The sequence below is a fragment of the Oculina patagonica genome, chromosome 8 (genome assembly GCF_052425735.1).
Source record: "Oculina patagonica isolate OP01 chromosome 8, crgOcupat, whole genome shotgun sequence".
Taxonomy (NCBI): Eukaryota; Metazoa; Cnidaria; class Anthozoa; order Scleractinia; family Oculinidae; genus Oculina; species Oculina patagonica.
In genome coordinates, this window is record NC_135765.1 from 10,479,921 (window position 1) to 10,503,593 (window position 23,673).

The window sequence follows — 23,673 nt, forward strand, 5'->3', positions numbered from 1 at the left end:
TTTTTCTTCTTTTTCGTACTCGAAAGAGAAGTTTCCCTTGAGTTTTCCCCTTCGACAATTCTTAAATTTGAGGCCGCCATACGCTGGAAACATTGCTTTCCGTATGGCAAAACATTTAGGAAACATTTTCCCGCTACGATGCTTTGGAAACATGTTTCCTCGTTTTGCCTCCAGGCATCAGCAACTCAGCATACGCTCAGATTATCTTCAATGAAATCATAGCCATTATCTCCCAGCCTAAATCACATAACGCGGCTTTAGTCAGCGGATTCATCACCTCCTGCTGCACAACAGTCATTCGATTGTGGTTTTTCAAGTATTGCCCTTTTTTATTTTCCTTTTCTTTTTTCTTTTTTTTTTTTTTTGAGGGTGGGATCTTTAGGGGGATGCTTGTAAAAAAAGAGAAAAAAAAAAAAAAAGAAACAACAGTAACCACAAGGAAGCCGGAAACACAATTCATCTAACATGTGTATTGATGCTGCGTATAAACAGTTTCTGTTTAAATTTTTTAAAATAGTACTTACGTCCACATCCTTACGCCAATTTCTTTTACTTTGCCAAGAGAAACCAGGCTCCCCAAGCATCGGACAATCAGACATTCAAGCCACTTCACTGACAGTAAAATGGACTGCACCAGCTGATGATGGAGGGAGTCCTATCACAGCATACCGAGTGGTCATACTAAAGGGTGGCACTGAGATAAAGAATGAGAATATAACAGACCCTGGTACAACAAGTCTGTCTGTTGGAGGTCTGGAGAAAGATACCAGATACAATGTGAAGGTATTTGCCAGGAATGCTGTGTTTGAGGGACCTGCTGGAGAAAAGACAGTGAAGACTAAGTATGAAGGTAAATAAAACGCGCGGTATTTTCTTATAATTCTGGTATATTACTTATATTTGGTCTTGAATCATCTTTCAAGGATAAAGTAATTTAACCATGTAATGTAAGACGCATTTCTCAATACCGTAAGATATTGAAAAAATGAAGAACGAAACAATGAAATTGAGCCACTCATATAGGATATAAGATCTTATGTTGGAAAAACGTGACCTTGAGTTATTTAAAGACACGTTGTTTGAGTTTTTTGGACCCATAATAACACTATATGCATAGCATGTCATGTGTGAAACTAAAAAACAAACAAAACAAAAAAACAGAAGAATAATGTATCAACTAGTCTCGTTAAGCTACACTTAATTTGAAGCAAAAGGTCTTTCATCTTGTTAGAGAAACCAGTCCTGAACTCCATTGGGAATGAAAATAATCTTTCCCCAAGGTTTAAAGTTACATACCATCGAAATTTGACATGGCCAAACGCAATAAAACTAAATAATGAGTTTTTGTGAAGCTTTCATCGAATATGGCAAGATCAAATGGTCATTTGGAGTTGACATAGGGTGATTTTGCAAAACAAAAATGAAGACTAATAACTTGTTCTTGATAACTGATCATGATATTTTTGTTAATAAAGGAGTCCCAGCAGCAGTGGCAATGGACGATCTGCCCAGTGAACTAACAGATGATACAATTACTCTAAAGTGGAGTGAACCACAAAATAATGGGAGAGAAATCACACAGTACACTGTGTACCAAAGAATAGTGACTGATGGAAAACCAGGAGAATGGACCAAGCTAAAGAAAGTTACTGATATCTCAGTTAGAGAATTGAAAGTTGAATTGGTGAAAGGTAACGTGTATGAATTTGTGGTTTCTGCAACAAACTTCTTTGGTGAAAGTCTTATAGAAGATAAAAAGGTCATAAGAGTTAAAGCATCAGGGGTCCCAGCAGCTGTGGAAATGAATGACACACCTAGTGAAGTAACGGACAGTACTGTTACGCTTAAATGGAATGAACCACGAAGCTATGGAAGAAAAATCATAGAGTACACTGTGTACCAAAGAATAGTGACTGATGGAAGACCAGGAGAATGGATCAAGCTTAGGACGATTACAGATACCTCAGTAAGAGAGTTGAAAGTTGAGCTAGAGCAAGGCAAGATTTACGAGTATGTGGTTACTGCAACAAACATTCATGGTGAAAGTTTAAAAGAAGACGGTAATATCATGAGAGTCAAGGCATCAGAAAGTAAGTTTGTAATTTTCTTTATGATTTGCTTTCATGTTCCATTTAAAACTAATATGATGACTGACAATGTGTCTTATACATGTACTTGTACTTCCAATATGTACTTAAATGTAAGAAAATATGAAGTCTTGTACATTCTGTCGACATGGCTTTGGTGATGGAGTAGTATGAGGTCGGTATTTGTACGCTTCCGGTAAACACTGGTTTCCAGTTTATTCCTGTTTATCGAACTTTATTCTCATTCGAAAACATATTTTCGTCATAAAATAAGGCTTAGCAATTTAAATTTGGGTCTTGTCCTTTACTTGTCACCGAACTTGATCGATTCTGACCTTAGCTTCGTCTCAACACGATCATTTTGTCCTGTTGATGACGATACCCGCGGCGCGGTAAACATCTAAACCCGAGGTAAACTGCTTCATTTGACTTGCAAAAAGAATAAAACTTTCAACAACGCAATTAGCCCTTTTCTTTTAAAGATAGTTTTATCACTTAAAAGTGATAAAATATTCTTAAGCTTTTTTGCTAAAGCGATTTTCTTATTCATGTCATGAAACCAAAACTAAATCAATCATTGTAGCTAATAATAAGCATAATGTGATTTTTTATGCAATCGGTTACAAGTGTGGGAAAACGAACGGTTACACTAATGATAGTGTTCACGTACCTCAAGCGACGAAACCTGCTTTATGGCCTTGACACTGATAAATTTGTTTTTGTGAATCTTGTGTGGCTTAGAAACAGGAGGGAGTGGTGGTGGTGAAGATAACGGAAAGGTCACTGCTATATACGCTGGAGCAACTGTGGCGGGTGTTCTTCTCATTATTGAAATCATCGTGATAATTTTTCTTTGGAGACGAAGAAAGCCTTCAAGACGTCATGGTAATGATTAAATGTTTTCTCATTCCGTTACGATACGTTCTAATAATAATATAATAACATTTCGTGTCTGCCAGTGAAGTTTACATGGCAATTTGAAGATTTCCCGCCGTTGGCACGTTGCCATGTCACCTCTACCGCCCTATTCGTGGTTTGGATTTGTCAACTCTCCAAGCTAACTCCATATGATAATATACATGAAAAAATTACTCGATTCTGATTGGCTGAAAGCAGTGCAGTTCAGTTGTAACACCAGTGCAAAAAGTGTAACACCAGTGCAACAAGTGTAACACCAATGCAAATTACACATCGATATTCTAGATTATGATTGGCTGAAAGACATTAGGAAATTGGACATCCATGTCATGATCAATTGACAGCTGTCAAAACAAGGTATCCGCAGACCAGTATCACATGACCATATCGCGGGCTCAGGTGTACACCTCAACAAGATCATGTGTTTTTTAGAAGCTGACCGTTGACCAAGTTACTTTTTACCAAGCTTTTTGAAAAACTCACTCGTGCAAATTAATTCCAAATTGAACGAGAAAAACCGTATGATTACCTATACTAAGTGAAGTTTGAAAAGGTGTTAAGCGCTGTGTATGAATCAGCTGCAATAATGTAACGTAAATAATTCTTAGGTATTTTTCGTTTTATTGTATTATTCTTCCCGCCGAGGGCCTCGGCGTTGCCCGGGTTTGCGTCGCGGCGCGCGCGTCCGCCGGGCGCCGTTTTTTTTTTTTTTTTTTCCCCCGTTTTTTTTTTTTTTTTTTTTTTTTTTTTTTTTTTAAAAACAATATTTCGGCCCCCCCCCCCCCCCCCCCCCCCCCCCCGCCCGTTTTTTCCCCCCCCCATAGTCTTATTAAATATTTTTAATCTTAGTTAGGACCTTTCTGAAAACCACTGTATAGTGAATGAAGGCTTCCTAATAAAAGATTATTATTATTAAGGGAGGGTTAGCAAAACTTATGGCAAGAATTTATCTTGTACGTAACGATTTTCAGGCACCTGAACGAACGTATTTAACAGTTGTAGAAATCGAAGAGCGTTTGACTGACTAATACAACGTACTCTTAGCCTTTTTTGCTGTAACCAACAATCATTGACAAAAGTGTTGACACATTATCAATTTAGGCCCTATTTTATTGTTAATTGGACTAATTTCATCCTTTGCCTCACTTTTTCAACCCCCCTTCCCCCTATCAATGTTGTAGTTTGTTTCTAGGAGCCCTTTGCTACAATTTTACAACATTGGATGGGGGAAGGGGGGTATTTTAGCAGACAGTCACGAAATTTAAAATCTAGTGGTAAATTTGCCATAAAAACAGCAGAGCGAAATCAATGTGTCAACTACTTTTGTCAAAGATTGAAGATTTAGCGAAATCTGCATGCCATTTCATAAGTAACACACAGTTTCCACGGTAATAGCCGATGTAATTGCCTTGTTCGCGACCTTATGATTTTGCTTTCTTTTTCAGACGAAACTTCTGCGAACGGGCTGTAAGTACTAAAAATAACTAAAATGATATTGCTTCTTCAGCACAGAAAAGGTTTTAGATATGTTTCCATGGAATGTCTAAGGTTAAAACACTTGAGCCTTTAAAGACCAAATGGCTCAGCTGTCTTCGCTTAACCCCCAATTCTGTAGAACGAATCGGATAGAAGTATTGTTACTGGTACTGTACTAGAAGGTAGGAAGTAGCAGCCTCTAATACCAGTGCTGCGCCGCGCAACACTGCATTCACAACTGTACCCTTAATAATATATCTACCCAGATTATTTAGCTACGACAGCTCTGGTTTAAACCCTAACGAGGTCAAAGAATTTTTCTTTGCCTCGTGTGGTACCCGATTTTATTTTTAAGTTTTTTTTTTTGAGTATCAAATACAAATTCGATCTCATGTTCATAACTTTTCTTTGACGTTTTAGGCAAAACACGCCATGCAGCTGAACCAAGAAAACACAGCTCTTTTTCTTTTCTTAAAATACAGCTCTTTTCATCTAGAATTTGATTAGTCATTTTACAGTTTTCATGCGCAAGATTTGCTTGATTTTACAAACTGATGCCAGCTCCAAATCGCATTGGTGAACAACACAGCCAGCCGTTCTGTATGTATGTTATATAGTATTATAACAATGGCAGCAATTTCTGATTTAGGCTTGTTCTCACAACTGCATTTCTTTACCAAAGCGACAGAAAACTTGCTGTGCATATTATTTGCAAAATTTTTCTAAGTTTGCGCACTTCTTTTTTGTCCTTATTGCGTAATGTAAATGTCGCGAAATTTTCCCCTTACTTCCCCTCTCGAAATATCCCCACCAAAAAAATCCTTCCGACGTTAGGTCGAGGTCGGAAACTGTCTTTTCTAATATATATTCTCTGTAACGTCTTTTGTTTAAAAATTTTTGATTTCGTTTGAAAAATACCACACGGTATTCTTGTATGTATAAAAAATGTTCAAATTTGAAATCCCTTTCGATTAATGTTGTGCTCCCCTCCCACCTTTGAAAGAAGGCCTCGAAATTTTGCGGTGTTTAAGAGAAAATAGAAGATGTTCACTGTAATTTGTTGTAGTGGAAGCGGGAATACTAATGAAATAGAGGATGGACATCAAACAGTCAGCAGAGAGGCTGCCCAGAGTCTGCAAGTCTTGGGTCCAGCGGTCGAGCCTAATTGTGCAAATGTGGATCTATCAAAAAGGAAGAAGAAGAACAGAAAACCTCCAAGTGACAAAAATGCACTGGTGGTCATATCCAAAAAGTTAAAGAAGACCCCTAAAAAGGTTAGGTTTATGACAAAATAAATACCCTAAAAGGGTTCCTTATAAACTACCAATTTGTTGCTAAGGAAGTTTTCTAACCATCATATTTCGGAAACAAGACCTTGCCCAGTTAACAAATGGTAAACGCCACAGCGTACACTATTGAGTTATAGATGCACGCGGGAGGTTGCTAAGCACGAAAGAAGCGTAAAGAGAAGAGTACTGAGAAAAGAAGCTGAGTACTTAGCAAACCTTCCAATTGCATCCATGCCTCAATAGTGTACTCTATGACGTTTACCATTTGTTTTATAGCACAAATTTAAGGGTCTTTACTACATTTTCTCTGTATTATAACTGCGCGTGCCAAGGTGAATGATACAGTAGGTTGTCTTATTTTCTGCATGACTGATTATAAAATCGGAAGCACCATGTTTCGATTTAACACGCTCGAAAGTCGTTACTTTTGGAAAAGTAATAGACGAATCAAAATGAGGACATCTGAAACATGTATTGTAAATTTAAATCCGTGTGTTTCTTCTTGAAAATATACTAATTACAATTTAAAAATTCAATAAAATTTAAAAACATCTTCTTTCAGTGGAACTGTCTGGGCGGATAACGCCTTAAAGCTGATATTATTGGGAATATTCTTGCCTCTCACTATATTAAAAAAGGACAAATTGCTTGATTTAAAGTTCAGGTGTTGAGAAACGTCATTCCAAATGATGGCTCCCCTGTGGGCGATAGAGTGGCGGCTTCATATAGTCCGTATTAAAATGTGGTACGACAGCTTTGTTACAGTTCCTGAGACCGTACCGCTATGTTCGCCTATGATGATATACTCCACGTTTCACCTGGGACGCACGGTCATGTGCTACCCATCCCCTAACCCCTTCGAATAATTAATTAATTAATATTGATGTCCCGAGGGGTCGACCGAGGACGAGTACAGCCTGCCACGGACCCGGGGAGATGGTGTCGCGGAGGGCAGCATGGCGCGCGAGGTGACTCTCGAGAATGCAGTGGGGGTCGACAGATCGATGAGATGAGAACAATGTGCCGGCAGGGAGTACTCGCACTCATTGCTCGAACTTTCAGCGGAATCCGTCTTAATTACTTACTTGACTTTTAAAGTTAACACCATAGTGCTTTAGCAGTTTAGCGGACGCCAATCCTAACAATCCATCACAAAAGTGCATTCTGCACTTTAAACTCTGCCTTTTTTCTTCGAGTTTTAGGGATATTAAATTTTTCAAAGCAGCGTACAGTGATATTTTTCCAAAGCAGGCGTTCCCCTAAGTAAAATTATCATTAAGCGTTACAAAACCGAAATTGCTTGCCACAAAATGAGGCCTCCACAAAATACCGTCTTCAGCAATCCCTTAGCAACTGCTCTGGATCTGTAGTTAAGACGGACCCCCTTTAGTATTGTCTTTATGTTTTTGATCGGCATTTTCTCAAGTGGTGAGCCAGTGAACTACAAGAATATGGACGACAAGTGTTGGGTAAATGTTGACCACGGAAGTGGCCGCGTTTATTGATTTGCTATATATAGCTGGCCTGAGAATTAATTATCAATCTAAAGTGCGTGAGGTGCACGAAGATGCGCCAAACGCAGACAGAAGCTTAAAAAGCAGTGATAAAGCTACCAATTAAGGAGGTGCCAGGGGATGGCGGTGGGACAAATAAACTTGTTTCTGGTGATCTTGTTTGCTTGGAGCTCTAACTGTAGTGTGAGCCTGTTTGCTAGATAGAAAAGCTTTTATCTGTCCCTGAACCGCCATGTTTTGTGACGTAAGGAAAATTGCTAGGAAACCTACAGTAATTAAATTAACTATAATAGAATTATGTATTTTTTCAAACGGAAACCTACAGTTACTAAATTAACCCTAATCTAATATACTTTTTAATGACGGAAACACCTTGCGACCAAAACATAAAAGCCTTTATTCACCATAAAGCTCATTTATTCATTTGTCAATGCTGCCGTGCTTATCGCGGGTACTGTGAACTTTTCTAACGAAAAGATTTTACGATCTCTTATTACAATCAATCTGGCCTTTTTGATATCAAGTTCAAGGCGTCAGCTCAAAAACAAATGAATTAGGTAGAGAGTTGGACGGCTAAGTTACAATGTGCTTCCACTCTGTATTTGGATTTAATCTAACAGGCAGAAATTACAAGTGATTGCTATTACTGCCGGCAAATAGTGGTAACAGAATTTGACTGCATACTTTGAATCGAACCCAGTCTTGGCAGCGCAACAAATTAAACGTTCTTGTCTGGCAAGGTTGTCCAATACACACAAACAGAATCCAGTGGACTGACTTGGCAGTCGATGGGTTCATCACTAGTGAAATGCATCTCATTAAGGGGAGTTAAAATTTTGTCCCTTTGCATGAGGGTGAGTACAGTGGGATTCCGGTGGTCCATTGGTAAGAATTGTACGATTGGTACCAATGGGCTGACTTGGCAGTCGACTTGTACACCATTGGTGAAATGTAGCATCTCATTAAGGGGACTTTGAACTGATAAATTCCCTTTGCAAGAGGGTGAGTACAGTGGGATTTCGGTCGTCCATTGGTACGAATGGTACGATTGGTACCAATGGACTGACTTGGCAGTCGACGACCGGTACACCATTGGTGAAATGCATCTCACCGAGGTATATTACACATAAACAGCGCGCTTGATTCGGCTTATGGCTTAAGGAAAGACGTATATACACATGAACAGCGCTTGTTTTGGGCTCATGGATTAAAGAACGAGATATATTCCTGTGTAGTGTGCTTGTTTCGCTTCATGTCATGGTTTTGGGGCACCTGCTAGACATCAGTCGATTGACTACCGTTGGTACCAATCGACAAATCGTTTTCGCCCGGCTTTCAAGTGTTAACGAGATGCAGATTCCACTGGTTAACCAATGGGCTGACTACTTTTCCATTTGTACCAATGGTACCAATCGACAAATCGTTTCCGCACGGCTTCCAAGTGTGAAATGCAGTTTACAAATGGTATACCAGTCCACTGACTGGGGAGTTACCATTTCGTGCCAACGGTACGAATCGTAAGGCTCCTTTGTCAAATAGTAATCTATTACCGATGGTACGATTGGTGAGGATGATTTGACCAATCGTATCCGTTTGTATATATTGGACACGAGCTTTTGATTTCTTTATCGTCATCGACGTCATATGTTTTGGGGTTAAACAAAACGATTGAAATGACCCAGATAAAACTAATACGCCCTTTGTAAAACCCTGCCACGTGACCTTCTCAATCATAAAATAGGCTATAGAACAAAATGGATGACATAAACGAAATAGCCTGTGATGTAAAGTTTTCAATTTATGTCATTCCTCACTAGAATGTAAAAGCTAGCGCTGCAGAACCTGATCAGTCCTTCAGCATGCTAGCGTCTGGTGGCTCAACGAACTACGCAGTTGCAGTTCCAAGCAGCGGAAACTACATGTCCTTTTATCCTTCAGGACGAAGGTGGGAAGTTAATCGAGAGCAGGTCAACATTATTAAAGTTATTGGGAAAGGAGCCTTTTCTCAAGTTGCCAAGGCAACAGCGTGGGATATTCGTGGTAACGGAGAATACACAACGGTTGCTGCCAAAATGCTTAAAGGTGTGATCAATGTCATTATTATCGTTATTATTAACACTATCAACTTTATTATCATTATCATTATCACTATTGTTCTTATCATTGTTATTGTTATTTTGTAGCGAATGCTCCGGAGTCAGACAGAAAGGACCTGCTGTCAGAACTGGAGTTGATGAAAAAATTAAAACCCCATCCTCATGTGATCAAGCTGATGGGATGTGTAACTCAGGCAGGTAAGTAAAATACTGATTTAGTGAAGATGTAAGGACAATAATTAAGTCTGCGTCGAGCCTAGTGACCCATACTGGCCGGAGCTCATCGGGGTTTCTGTAGCATGAAGCGACTAGAAGTATTTCTACCCCCCTCCCCTGGATGGGATGCTAGTCCATGTAGGGTTACCCCCCAGCACTAGCTCACCGGTACTTATGTATACACCTGAGTGGAGAGAGGCACTATGAGAGTAGTAAAGTGACTTGCCCAAGAACACAACACAATGACCCCGGCCAGGCTCGAGTCCAGACCACCGCGCCTCCCACAATAAAGACAATAATATAACATAAATACGAAAATAAATAAATACAATGATATAATAAATGTTCATGTGTATAATACTTATAATTATACTGAATAACAAAAAATAGCATATATTAAAAAATATAATAATAATTTATAATAATATAAATATTATTTTAAAAGAAATACTAATGCAATAGTCAAAACTTAAGTTGAAAAAAACTGAAATCTCGTCTTCATGTTGTCAGGTTGGTGCAACCAGCAATTTTGTGATCGTTTCAGTTGTAAAGGCCCGGAAATACAACCATGTTTTCGGAAACATGTTTCCATAACTGTTTCCTCGCGTTGCCATGGTTACATGCTGCACGGAAACAAGCAGTGTTTCTGCGGTGTAGCAGAAGAAAAGTTTGCTTTTTGAAGCAAACATTGGGGAAACATGCACCCAGGCGCTACGAGTGTTTCTGAAACCATTTTTCCTCGTTTTGCCAGGCTTTAATGCCTGAATCTTTTATATTTTTTTTATACAGTTGAATGCAGCTCATAATATTATATAAAATTGTAACAATACACGTAATTCAGTCCAAGGACTGCTAAGTGTTATAGTTTTTAATAAACGATTCTTCTTCTTCTATGTTTATAGTGCTAAGTTTTTCGCATTTTACCACAGATCCACTGCTTGTCCTTATTGAGTACGTGCCGTTCGGTGACCTGCTGGGTTACTTAAGGAAGAGTCGAGGACTCAACGACACATACTTTAAAGACCCGGATGTGAAACCGCAAACCAGTCTGACTGCAGAACAGTTGATGAGGTTCGCATGGCAAGTTGCTGATGGAATGTTTTATTTGTCTTCGAGAAAGGTTTGGTTGTTGTTGTTGTTTCTACTTTATTGCTTATCTTATTAACTGTTTAGCTCCTACAGTATAAACCACTTTTTTAGGTCTTCTTGAAATCGAACAAGTTGAACGTGCAAGTTCTAAAGCGTTTTAGATTTTCTTTTGTCCGAGAATTTCCTTTTTAATATTTGGTTAATATAAAAAACACTAGCTGGCAATAGGTTGTATACTGTCGTATTAAGGAAATACTAATGCAGAGGAATATTTAACTTTTCTTTAGATAATCCATCGTGACTTGGCGGCTAGAAATGTTCTTGTTGGTGAAGGCGAGAAGTGTAAGGTGACAGATTTTGGGATGGCGAGAAGTGTTCACCAGGATGATATTTACACCAAACGAAGTCGAGTGAGAGTTTTCATGGAATAATAGTTTTAATGTTTTCACAAACTGTGTTAAAATATTTTGCTTTTGCTTTCGTTTGCCTCCTCCTTTTTTTCTTAATAAGGGTCGACTGCCTGCCAAGTGGACTGCTTACGAAGCTTTGTTATATGGAACATACACGACACAAAGTGACGTGTAAGTACCTTAAGACTTAAGAAAACACAGTCAACTCTCTAAACATCTAGTAGACAGACACCTCTTTAAAAGACACCTGGTGTTGGTCCCGTCCCTGCCGTTTTTCAGTCATTTTACTGTAACTAGACTCCCTATAAGACGGACACCTCTCTAAGACGGAGAGTTGGAGCCGGTCCTGACGATGTCCGTTTTAGGTAGTGGTGACTGTAGGTACTTTTTCTGAATGGGCAGTGCAAAGGTCTTGAAAACGGGAGTTTAATAATGTCTGTTTGTATATAGAGAAACGTTGTCCCGGGTAGATGGGTCTACAGAGTCATCCCGGGCGAGAGCTTTTCATACATTTCTGTACACTGATGAGAAATCTTAAATTTGGCAGAAAGCGAGTGCCCCTGGGTGAAGGGTCACCCGGTCTGGACATACAGCCGTCATACAAAGCATGTGTGAAACCCGGGAGGGTTAATTTTTTGGCTCGCTTGGCACGAACAACTTTCCTTCGTGTAAAAAGGCTCTTATAGAAGAGTGTTTATATAAAAAAGTGAAACGTGTATGGTTATTTTGTAATGCTCAGTAAAATATAGGGGAAATTACTGAAAAATTAATGATTAATGGTTGACACATGTTACTGCTTCAATTCTATTTATTAATTAAGTTTTTTAATATTTGTTCCTTCGTCAATAAAAACTAATCGACCAATTCCTTTTATGGCAGTTGGAGCTATGGTGTCCTGCTGTACGAGATTCTCACTGTAGGTGAGTTAAACCATAATTCATCACTTGTAGTCCATCAAATATTTTACTATATTTATGTTTTGGATCAAAACTCAGGGGCACCCGAAGAGAAAATGTTACTATAGTGGTCAAACCGCAGTTTTTACGTTAAAAGTGTCCGTTCTGTGCAAATTAAGGACTTATTTTTCAACGCTAAGAAAAATGTATCTCTTCGGATACGCTAGCTGAACTTTCAAACTTTAGAAAAATTCTGGGAGAGAAATATATCTTCTTACCTAAGTTTGCGAGCCGCTTCAATCAATCAATCAATCAATCAATCAATCAATCAATCAATCAATCAATCAATCAATCAATCAATCAATCAATCAATCAATCAATCAATCAATCAATCAATCAATTAAAGTCATGGCGGGGGTTGAGGTTGCCCTCTCTATCCGAGCCGGAGGCCAATGTAAAGAGCGTACGACAATAATTAAAATATAGTATAAAAACAATGAGAACTAGTATAAGTTATTAATAATAATAATAAATTAGATTACAATATTTTATGATAAAAAATATGCCACTGTTGCAATTTCGAAAACCGTAGCTGGCCTTTTATCGCGCCTAAAACGACATTTGTATCTCCCCGTAAACAACAGGCATTACTTTTCCCCTATAACGAAAGTTTGAGATAAAGAAAGCTCGTTTTTCATCACATCTTCAGACTTTTAACCGAAAATCGTAGGCCATTATAGGTCTTCCAAACAGATATTCACCGAAATGGTCCGTTGGGTGCCCCTAAAACTGAACGCACAATCACTATTTCATGGTTCCAGCATAACCCAGGGGCCAGTGGTTTCAGTCAATAACAAGACCAGATTTGTTTTCATGTTATACATAATAGAAACATTACTTCATCTCATCTAGGTGGATCTCCGTACCCGGGAATTAAAGCTCGAGAAATCGCCAGGAAACTTCAAGAGGGATTCAGAATGCCAAAACCAAAACATGTGGATAGCAAACTGTAAATATATACATTTATCTTGTTATGCATAGTTTTTTGTTAGTGTGTAGTATCGGCGCTGCTAGCCAACAGGGCGAAAACTGAAGTATTACTTTCTACGAGCCTTAGGGCTGTTTACATGATTTCGGAATGACTTTCATTCTAGAACGAAATTCGTTTCGAAATGAAGTTCGTTCTGCATTCACATGGCAAGGATGACAGGTTCAACCAAAGGCATTTAAACGTGCGCAGTTTTTACTCGAGATCAAAACAAGGTGGCGCATGTTTCGCGCGAATTCAAAACAAGTTGGCGCTTGTTTCGGGCAAACATGTTTTTGTGCCAATTTATGGCCCTATCTGCAATTTTAAGTGGAAGTCCCGCTTAAAGCGGTCCTCTCGACTTCGCGCCAAAAGAAAGTTTCCGTATTCTTGCCGTGAAAAGGCTTTGTCATACATACAAAAAAGCAATAAATTATTTTCTAGTGGCACGACAATATGCCGATGGGCCGCCAACGGTAGTGAAGTATTCGATTGAAGCGCGCTAGTCCAAAAATGTACCGACATTGCACAAAACATATTCATAGAACGAGGAAATTTACGAAATTAAGCATGCCAGCGCCGAATACACCATACCAGACACGTAAATTAGGTAAATACAAGAGAATAAAACTCAAAAGTTTCAACATAAATGAGTAAAAAGCACTTCAATGTAATCTCACCCAATGAATCGTTTCACTTTCAAACCGGTGTATCCCTGATGCACGCGAGAAAAAAAATCTGCCATATTCATTACATAATTTCGCTCGTCCAAAGCCATGCATAACCGCCGAAGAAAACTCCCTCCACCGTCCAAACTCAAAATGCCTAGAATATAAGGAAATTGCTTCTTGATATCCTAACCAACAGATCCAGCGGAAATGCGTTGAAAGACAAGAATCTCGGCGCGAGACCCAAAAGAAATATCGCACTGTCCACCCGACTCCCGTGACCAGGGGAAAAGAAGAGCAAACAGCCATAATAAAAAAAAGAAAAAGACAACCGTCAACACAGCCGGAGCGACCAGATACAATCCAAAGGAAGAAGGAGAGAAGCCCATTCTTGATAGTTGCTCGTACGGTCATTCAAGAAATGGAAGGTTGTGTGGAATCAACTTATTTTTCCCTTGCGACACGATGTAAAATATGAATGAGGAAGAAAAAGGGTAATGGGGGTGGTGGGGAGGGGTGTGTGATAAGAGGAGAATGAGGGGGAAGAGAGAGAAAAAGAATTAAGGATCTCGTAATTTTTTTCTTTTTTTCACCGTCATAGTGTAGTGTTATTGGAGCGGGATGGGAGAATTGATCCGGGGGACAGATGTGTGTAAGTTAATACAAGGAAAGAAAGCCTGGCCCCAATGACACCCTACAGGGAAGAAGGTTCCGTAGATGCGGTCGCGACGAAAAAAAAGAAGTCCGAAGGTAGAGAGAATAAAACGGGCCAGCGTGTCCCCCCCCCGGAGAAACCCGATGATGGGCACAAATTTCGCGTAGGAGGACCCGGGAAAAAAGACCGCGCGTAGAAAGGAAAGTGGGAATAGGCGACCGAAACCCCCATCCTGATTATAAAGAAAGATTTTTTTACCGATTAGAAGCCGAAGCTGCAGTACAGTTCGTGTTAAATCTAATTAGCGTAGTTGTTTGAAGGGGAAAAAGAAAGAGAAGAAAAAGAAATGTATCAGGACTAACGGATGTACATATGTGATTAGGGCCATACAGAGGGGAAATAATGATTCTCTCAAACCTTTTTCAGTTCCGTTTTCATTTCCTATCCCCGTTGAACTGTTTTATTCTCATTAAGTATCCCGTTATGACCTTCCCTTTCATAATCATTTCATTCCTAAACTTGTCTTTTCCCGTACGCGTTTCTTACTCCATTATGAAAAAAAAACATCACTCTTCTTTCGCCCTTATTTGTGTCAAGTATATGAGGGGATAGAGAGAGAAGGGAGCCGAATAAAAATAACTACACTACATCTACACTAATATTGTAAAAGTATACGGACACACACGTAAAAATAAGTAAAAATAAATATAAAAAATAAAATAATTAAAAATCAAAATTAAAATATATAACTATAGAAAATGCCGAGTAGATGAAGAGTAGAGTGGACCAAGAGGGTTGAAGGGGGGTACAAATCCCTTCCCAGCTTTTTTTCCAATCCCATTTCCCAGCTTTTTTCCAATCCATAGTATAATGTATGAAAAGAAAAAAATTTTTTTTTATTTCTAATTTCACCTGAATCTGATGAACCAGGTACAGGCGTCGTGAGCGAGTAAAATTTGACCTGTCTGCGCATCCAGAAATGCACCCCCCCCTCCCCCCTCTCCCAAAAAAGGGGGAAAGCAGAAAAAAATAACGAAGAATTTGGAAACGCACGCACAGATTTAATTTAGGAAAGGAGAAGAAGAAAGGTGGGTTGGTGTTGTGGGGGGTTGACGAGGCGGAGAGGATGGCGATTTTTTGGCCGGCCTCAAGAGTTATGGGCCAGAAAAATAATAATATACGGTTAGAAAAGTTAATATTTATTATAATTTACCACGAGATAAGAAACGAGACGTTTTGTTTTTATGTTTTTAATAAAGTAGATTCCCGTCTGCACGGGTCGAGAAGGAATAGTTCAGGGAAGGATACAAAATATCAATTGAGAAATTATTTTTTAAAAAATATTAGTCAGTTTTTCCCTATACCATAGCCATATTTTATCGAGTATAGAGTAAAAATGTATGGACACTGTAGTGTAGTGGTTTCGTTCAGAGTTATTCAGCGTTTTATTACCGGATAAAAAAATAAATGCTTCCCATTCCCATTTTTTTTTCCGAATCCAGTCCAGATTCCATAAATAGCCCGTCAAATAGGAATCCCGTTCCCATTTTACCCCTGACCCTCACCGCGCAGGGACTCTGTCAGATTGGTTTTTCGTCGTAAAGTCGTTTAATAAGATAGAGTAAATAAAGTGATATATAAAAATGTTCTGATATTATGGAGTTTATATTTGATATAGGATAGTGTTAAGTTATTAATATTTTGGTGAAGTGAGTGAAAGTAACAAAGAAAAAAAAGAAAGTAAAGAAATTTTGTTTTTGTTGAAAAAGCTCTCAACCCTCAGTTTTCCCCCTTCGAGCCCAACCCCCTCCCCACCACCCCCAAAGTTTGATTGACCTGATGAGTCACGTCAAATATGAATGTCGAAGGGAAAAATATTAGAGAAGAACCTTAGTGGTTCATAAGTCGATAAGAAAGTTAAAAATGTGAGTAGAATTAGTATTTTGAGTAATTTAGTTTGAATCGATGTTAATTATTTTAAGTTAATGGTTGATTAGAGATAACGAAGTTGGAGTGCGAAGTGTACCGATGTAGTGAGCGGAGTATTAGATTTTAGCGTGATTAGGTTAGGAATAAAAGAAGTTTTAAGTAATAGTTGGAGTGGAGGGAGAGAAGGGGAATAGGTGGAGATACCCACGGAAAAAAAATGGTGATAATTATTGAAATTTGAGTTTTTAATTAAAGATAAGTAGGGAAGGTGATAATTATGAGTAATAATGATGAGAGTAATAATTTTTTGAAGGGAGGGCGGGGAAGAAAGGAAAAATATGTGTTGGAAGCCGGGGAGGGCGAAGTCGAGAGGACCGCTTTAAGCGGGACTTCCACTTAACGAGCAATTTAACCATAGAGCTGCTTCTTTGGGCTAAACAGGAAATGCCATTACGTCAGTTTCGCCCTGAGGCCACGTTTATGTCGTTAGTTTTATTTATTAATATTTTCTTTCGTTGTTGCTAATGATTTTTACTTATTAGCTACCAGATTATGTTGAAGTGTTGGGAAGAAAATCCAATTGATCGACCAACGTTTGCCAAATTAAAAGATACGATAAAAGATATGGAGAGAAACCACAGGGTAAACTCAGTAATAAGTATATCTTTGTAAGATGTAATTTATGTTTAGTTCTTCAAACTTGATAGAGTTTAATTTTTACCGAATGGTAATCAGGTTTTGTTGGTGACCTCGAGTTCCCTCACTCGCTCACTCACTCCATTCTGATATCAAACCGCAATTAATTTATGCATTAATCGGTAATCGTGCTGACAGAAAGGTCCTTTATTCAGCCATGTCAATCAGAAACAAATTAATATTCTCCAACCTCGTTTCCAGGGTCTCTCTCTTACAGAAAACGTTCTTTATTCACATAAGAAGTTTCCTGAGTGAGAAAGAGGATCAAAGATCATCACCGTGAAACTTTATGCTGGTGGTAAAAAAGAATAGAACTCGCGCTACGAAGCCTTAGAGCACAAGCTATTAAATAATGACCCATTCACGCTAGAAAACATTCAAAGGCAGATGAAGTGAGATTGTGAAATTACTGATTGCAATGCAGTTACGCTTGCCATGAGACGTGTTTTAGTTAACGTTTCAGGCCACTGAAAAAGACGACATCCACGGGCCACTTTTTTGTTTCGCGTCACGTCATCTCGTGTCACGTCATCTGTTTTTCAACTCTTTGAGTCCAGCAGAAACACAAAATGCTCGGGTACAACTTTCTCTCAAATTTCATCCGCTGCTCAAAAATAACGCTATACGTGCTTTATTTAATGCTAAAGAGGATCAAAGGTTGCACTTTATTTTGGTGGTGAAAAAATAGAATTCGCGCTACGAAGCCTGAGAGCACGAACCATTAATGACGCAATTCCCATGGAAAAAATTTTAACATTCAAAGGCAAATGAAAGGCAAACATTATTGGACGCTTATTTGGAAAAAAAGGCATTTCATCGAATTACCATGAGGTTGCTCGAAGGGCCTTTTTTTTATTGGGATCGGTTTGAATATTTTTACATCTGGGAATACAAGCCGCAAAATACGATGGATAGAAAATTAATACTCTCGATTTTTCTTATTTTGTTTTTCTATTTCTGGTATTCTTATCTCATAACTTATAATTTTACCAACATTAACACTTCATATCCACATTTTTGGTAACATTTCAGTACACTAAGTAAGTGGAAAGTTTTCATTACAAACGACAGCTTACTAATTATGTGAAATTTTTCTCTGTTACAGACGTATGTTAATCTCAAACAATATGACAACAGTTTGTACGCCAACATTGAAGATCTCACAGCTGTATAACTGTATGATCCGCCGACTTTGTAATCCTGGAGTAAATTTTATAAGGAGAGCTTTTAACTGTAAAATCCCTGTTATCCCCCCCCCCCCCCCCCAGAAAATCCATCCAGCACCGAGCTATAAATGGACGACCTTGTTATAGTTATAAGAAGTTATAAGCGAGACACATTACACTTATAAAAAAAAACTGAAACTAATGGTCTACAGTAAAATCCCTCATACTTTTGTAGGAACCTACTGATAAAGGATCTGTAATGCCCAGATTTTCCAATTTAAAGCCCCTTTACATAAGAAACTGTTTTAGCCTAAACGTTGAAACAGGTTATTATTTTATAAAACTCAGCTTAAAGGTAAGAATTTAGCCTTTTTTTGGTGTTTAGGTATAAAGGACAAAAAATAAGATAGGCTAGAATGGGCTTGGTATTTCTTAAGATTGCAGTCATTTGGACATATTCATGTGCACCAACGAGCATATATTTTTTTTTTAATTGGGAACACGTTTATGAACCCAAAAGCCTAAGTGCTCAAGTAAAGACCAATTATAAAAGGCTGTTAGGCTAACTTGGAAAAATGCAGGTTCTCATATGTGTGTTTTTACTGTATAAAATAAGCTTTAGGCTGTGTTAGTAATATATTCACGTTTATTCAAAAGGCACCATTTCTGTCACTAATGCGATATGGGGCGGGGGAATGTGCCGTAGGCATTTAGTGGGAATAAAGCTGAAGGGATGGCCAACATCGCTGTAGGGGTGGTGGGGAAAAACTACTCCAATACTCAAACGAGCCAGCATAGAAATGGAAGATGAGATACTGTGCGATGCAACTTTTAAAGGATATGAAACTCGTTGTGGAATAATGGCAGTGCGTGCATGTGGAGGACAATATGTGAAACTCTTAATGAAATCGGTAATGCCTGATCGACACATAGGCCTTTTGATGAATGAGAATATTAAAGGGGCTATGTCACGCAATTTTAGGCAATTTCGTCATTGACCAACTGGTCATAGAATTAACTGAAATATCCCAATAACGACTTAAAACTGTAGAAGAACTCAAAAGAAACACAGAAAGGCCACAAAGGGGCATGAATGGGCGAAATTCGAGAAAACTAAAACGGATTCAGTTTAGGTAAACTTGAAAAACGTCGGCCCGACTTTTTCAAGTTTATCTCAATTTGTGTGAAAGTGTCATTTAAAATGCTCGAAAATCATCCTTGTTTGTTATGTGGCCGTGATTTTGCCAAAAAAGACTTTTGATCTGCCAATTTGAAGTTTGGAGCTCTTAATTAAAGAAAATAAATAGAATTACCTAGAATACCGTGACCTAGCCCCTTTAAATTATAGTGGCACGTAGACAAGTATAAAAAAACATCCAAAATTTATCTTTCAAAATTAAATTTTATTATTTTAATAATTCTTATTCTCTTGACTAATTTTTTTACTTACAACTTTTGTAATGCGAAGTGATATTGATGCCACGTCAATAAAATCAGCATTAAATGTTTGAAGAAGTGTTAAATCTTCACTTAGTGTAATCAATTTAACATAACATTTGAGCTCTATAACGCCGAGAGATTAACACAAGGTCAACTTTAAAAATGTTGATGGAAAACATTTTTTATTAAAGAAAAACAATTTTGTCTGAATACACTATATACAACTACAAAACTTTAACCTATTTTGGAATAAATGTTCAAAACGGAAAGCTATAAATTTTAAGCAAAATGGATTTGGGAAAATTCTAATAATTTTATAATTACGGTTTGAATGTTTTTTTTTTTAAGTCGTGCATTCAAAAGGTATTGGTATTAATTTTATACTCGAAACTTTAAACCGGTCTTCTTAGCTTCCACTCGAGCAAATGCCATTGATTTCTGATAATAATTCAAACTAATTACTTTTTTCTTTACTTTTATCAATAAAATTAAATGACCAAATGATCAAACAATAGCTAACTACATTGAACATAAAGGCGGTTTTACACGTGCAATTTTACGTGTTGATGACACAACAATTATTTGTCAGCGGTCGAAAGTATAGTGCGCCAGTAATGGCCTTGGACAGCAGAGATACGCACGCACGGTTCCCAGTGTGAGTTTGGGAGACTGGGGACCACATATGCTGACGCAATATTTGCCACATTTTATGTGACGAGTCGTCTACACGAGCATTTTTCGTATGTGACAATTTGTATTTGCCACATAAAAGCTGACACGCCAGCTTGTCAGCAAATATATTTGTCACAAAAAAATTGGCAAATTTTTCTCATCTACACGAGCAAATAGAAATTATCACATAAAAATTGCTCCTGTAAACTAGGCTTAATTTATATACTACAGAAAAAAAGTACCATTTTATCCTCTATCGAGCCCCGGAGGAGTTCTTTTCATCAGACCATAGAAGTGAAGGTGGGAGACATACGTTAGAACACACCTTAACTTTTGATGGATCATAGTAAGACTGATCAAAGACAAAGTAGCAAATAAACGTTTAAAAATTTGATAATCAGTCATTTTTTAATAGAAAACACTTTATATTGACCATAGTGAGGTTGTTACCAAATATAGGCTTATTTGAGGGAGTTGGAGAAATAGAGGATTTAAGTCAACGGATACCCAGAAAGTTTCATCGAACGTTGCCTTGATTCGGCTCGAGTAAACACACAGCCAGAAAACCAAAAAAATCAAGAGAATCCGAGGGTTTACGCCTAAATCCCTTACAAAAAGGGTGTTACCGAGAGAGTTCGACGTGTACTCGGCAAAGAAAACATAAGAACCACTTTCAAACCTGTTAAAACACTTTACGGCATTTTTAAGAAGCCGAAAGACCGCCCCGCTGCAAATCAGATCGCGGCAATTGTACAAAGTCAAGTGCAAGGCATGTGAAATCACCTATGTGGAAGAGAGTTAAAGATCCTGGAATTCGCGCGGCGCAGAGCATAAGCCTGGCACAAGATTAAATAACGAAAGCGCAATTAGACAACACGCGGAAACAACAGCCCATGACATTCATCCCGATAATGTAGAAATTTTAGAGAGAAATGCGAACAATAGACAACAACGCCTTCTATCCAGTACCTTTATTCTGTAAACGAGCATGTACATTTTCCTTAAGTCTATTTAACCTTGGAAACATCCCTGGAGACCGGTGGCATATAAGAACTCATTATACATGAAGTGACCCGATTAAATCTGATAAAGGCAACAGAGAGTTGCCAAAAATTTAACGTAACTGGTTTGAAATTCCGAAAGTCGTACTCGTATCGATCTCGTACTCCTACTCCGATCTGAAGGTTCCTATTATCACTCATGTAACCGAGTACGAGAAGTACGGATTAAACATGGACTAGAGAGAAAAACAAAAGCTGTGAATTGAGTGTTGAAGCTGAACGGAGCTGATCCCTTCAAAAATTGCTTTAACACTTAAGTAAAATAAACGGGTCGCCTACAACTGCGGGTTGGACAACAATTAACGTGCAATGTCCCTACAAAGATTCCAGTCCATAAAGAAAATCTTCACTGTATGGGTAGCCTATAAAACCAATCTTTTTGCTTGGTCGCGCGATTCCCTTCGACTGATTCTCCTCCCGTCTTGAATATGCTCTGGTAGTTCTCAAGTTTTTGTTGCTGTTTTTTTGTCTGAATAATCGACTCAGTTGCACGAATAAGAGAGTAGGCAACTTTTTTGGAAACGCGGCCGCTGTCCATTTAAAAAAGAGCGCGTTTTCTAAAGGGATGATCAATAATTTCACCGTAGGAAATCCGGTGAATGTAGTCAAGCTTCAGTCAAATTGCATACAATGTGGATTATTTTTGTTGGCTACGACTTTCGCAAACCCTCTAAAATATGTTGTCATGTATCTAAAGTTCTAAGCAAATAATAATATGCAAGAATAATACAGCGTGACCTGGCCTACTAACTTCCGCTACAGACTATAATACACAAAGCTATGATAGTCACGCTTGGATTTTTAAGTGATGCATGACCGCTGAGCGCAGGGGTGAGGGGGAGTACAGTGTACAGTACAGGGAGACTCCACCCGAAAATAGAACCTCTTTCAGACTGTAGTTATATAAAAGGGTAGGAATTTCAGTTAGAGTAAACAAAAGTTAGGGAAAATATCATTTAGGTATCGAAAAAGGCCTTTCAAAATTCTCGCACAGCCCCACTGAACAGTCGATTCATTTAGGTATTTTAAAGGGTTTTTCAAGTGGAAAATTAAAAAAAAAAAAATGAAAGAGAGATGCTGTACGCCTTTTGTGGGTACGTATGTAAAAGGGGTGTATTTTTATATCGGAGGTAAATGAAAGGGTTACCTTTTCTGTCAAAAATTGTATATGAAAAGGCAAGGTGCTGAGCCTCCCAATACGAAATATTTTTAGTAACCCCCAACCACTCCCCCCGGGGCTATGCAGGCTTTACGACAGACCGTCGCAGAGTCAGACAGTTCTGAATTCCATGTTTGATAGCTCGTGTTTGATCAGACTTCTTACAAAGACCTTGCAACTTTGTCTGTAACATAAATATCAATAAGATGAGCTTTATAAACTCACTACGCAGTTGTTCATACTGCTGTGTTTTTCTGGTATTGCTGTCACTTCCGCGTGCAGGTATGTATCATTTTATAAATCCAATGTCTAAGGTGATCTTGGGCCTCAATTCAAACATGTATGATCCCTTTCATATCGTGCTACCTGTAATGAGAAAAAATTCAGTAGTCTTTTTTTTTCTCTTATATACTTTAACTAAGCGGTTTTTAGTCCAAGCAAACGCGTGTCCTTCTGCTTGAGTGTCCCACTCGCGCTGTCGATGCGATACTGTTTCAATGCACTTCACGCATCGCAAACAGTAGGAATACCTAAATCGATGAAATGTACTTTGTAGAATTCTTGTTATGACTTGAGTATGCTTAATTATGTGAATTAAATCTACGATACTTTCTAGGTATTTAAAAGTCAAATCATGACTGCGTCTTAAGTTCTCCAAAATATTGCAATTGTGTCTTGCGTTTGATTAGTAATTATCGGTCTGCGATTTAGGTTCCTTCTGAGCTGCATGCATCAATGACTGTTACACAGTGTCATTTTTGCATCAACTACTTAGAGGTTAAACTAGCCTTAGATTAACGTTAAATGCCTTTATTAAAGGCAACCTTCTAGTGCTTTTGTCGCCAATATCTACCGCCGTTTACTGTTATAAATTATGAATCTTATGAAAGTTCGACAATTATATTGTGTCGCATCAGAGAACGACATTTCCCATATATTTACATTTTAACATTCAGATATTTTAATTAATTGACCAAATGCATCCGATCCGCTTGTTACGCGTTATTAGGAGATTTTTTAAACCACAAAAACAAAGTTTTTCAGAAATCAATAAGGCAGAAATATTAGTTTTTCCACTGCCATAGACCGAATCGAGATCACATTACGTACATCACTTTTGATGAAGCACCGTTAATGAAATCATCTTCGAGAACAATCTGAAGCTATCCCAAGCGTAACAGCAGACACTCGAGTAGCACTAAATTTATT

General features: G+C 38.2%; 3 protein-coding genes across 6 annotated transcripts in view; all 3 read left to right on the forward strand.

The window, feature by feature from the left end:
- LOC144662606 (proto-oncogene tyrosine-protein kinase receptor Ret-like) overlaps nt 1-23,673 on the forward strand; it is a 109,024-nt gene that overhangs the window by 59,828 nt on the left and 25,523 nt on the right. The gene's annotated exons all lie outside the window — the stretch shown is intronic.
- Nucleotides 1-23,673, forward strand: part of LOC144662521 (uncharacterized) — a 183,105-nt gene that overhangs the window by 15,613 nt on the left and 143,819 nt on the right. The window lies entirely within an intron of this gene.
- Nucleotides 1,956-18,238, forward strand: LOC144662581 (tyrosine kinase receptor Cad96Ca-like). 4 transcript variants are annotated; one of them, XM_078523421.1, is made up of 11 exons: nt 2,860-2,972; nt 4,451-4,472; nt 9,102-9,366; nt 9,468-9,578; nt 10,526-10,716; nt 10,973-11,095; nt 11,196-11,266; nt 11,975-12,015; nt 12,904-13,000; nt 16,813-16,912; nt 18,072-18,238. In XM_078523421.1, exons 3-11 carry the CDS (start codon nt 9,144-9,146, stop codon nt 18,138-18,140), a joined length of 1,026 nt encoding a protein of 341 aa, XP_078379547.1. In that variant the 5' UTR covers nt 2,860-2,972; nt 4,451-4,472; nt 9,102-9,143; the 3' UTR covers nt 18,141-18,238. The 4 variants fall into 4 exon arrangements, with proteins under 4 accessions (XP_078379548.1, XP_078379546.1, XP_078379547.1 ...); XM_078523419.1 differs by lacking the exon at nt 2,860-2,972 and adding an exon at nt 5,548-5,755 and having other exon boundaries at nt 3,832-4,472; XM_078523422.1 differs by lacking the exons at nt 2,860-2,972; nt 4,451-4,472 and adding an exon at nt 1,956-2,090.

Bases quoted from the DNA above. Each gene is read 5' to 3' on its own strand.
- LOC144662581 (XM_078523419.1), top strand. From the start codon at position 4,429: ATGATTTTGCTTTCTTTTTCAGACGAAACTTCTGCGAACGGGCT. The intron at 9,579-10,525 runs GTAAGTAAAATA...ATTTTACCACAG, and splicing joins GGGATGTGTAACTCAGGCAG to ATCCACTGCTTGTCCTTATT. The intron at 12,016-12,903 runs GTGAGTTAAACC...CATCTCATCTAG, and splicing joins GTACGAGATTCTCACTGTAG to GTGGATCTCCGTACCCGGGA.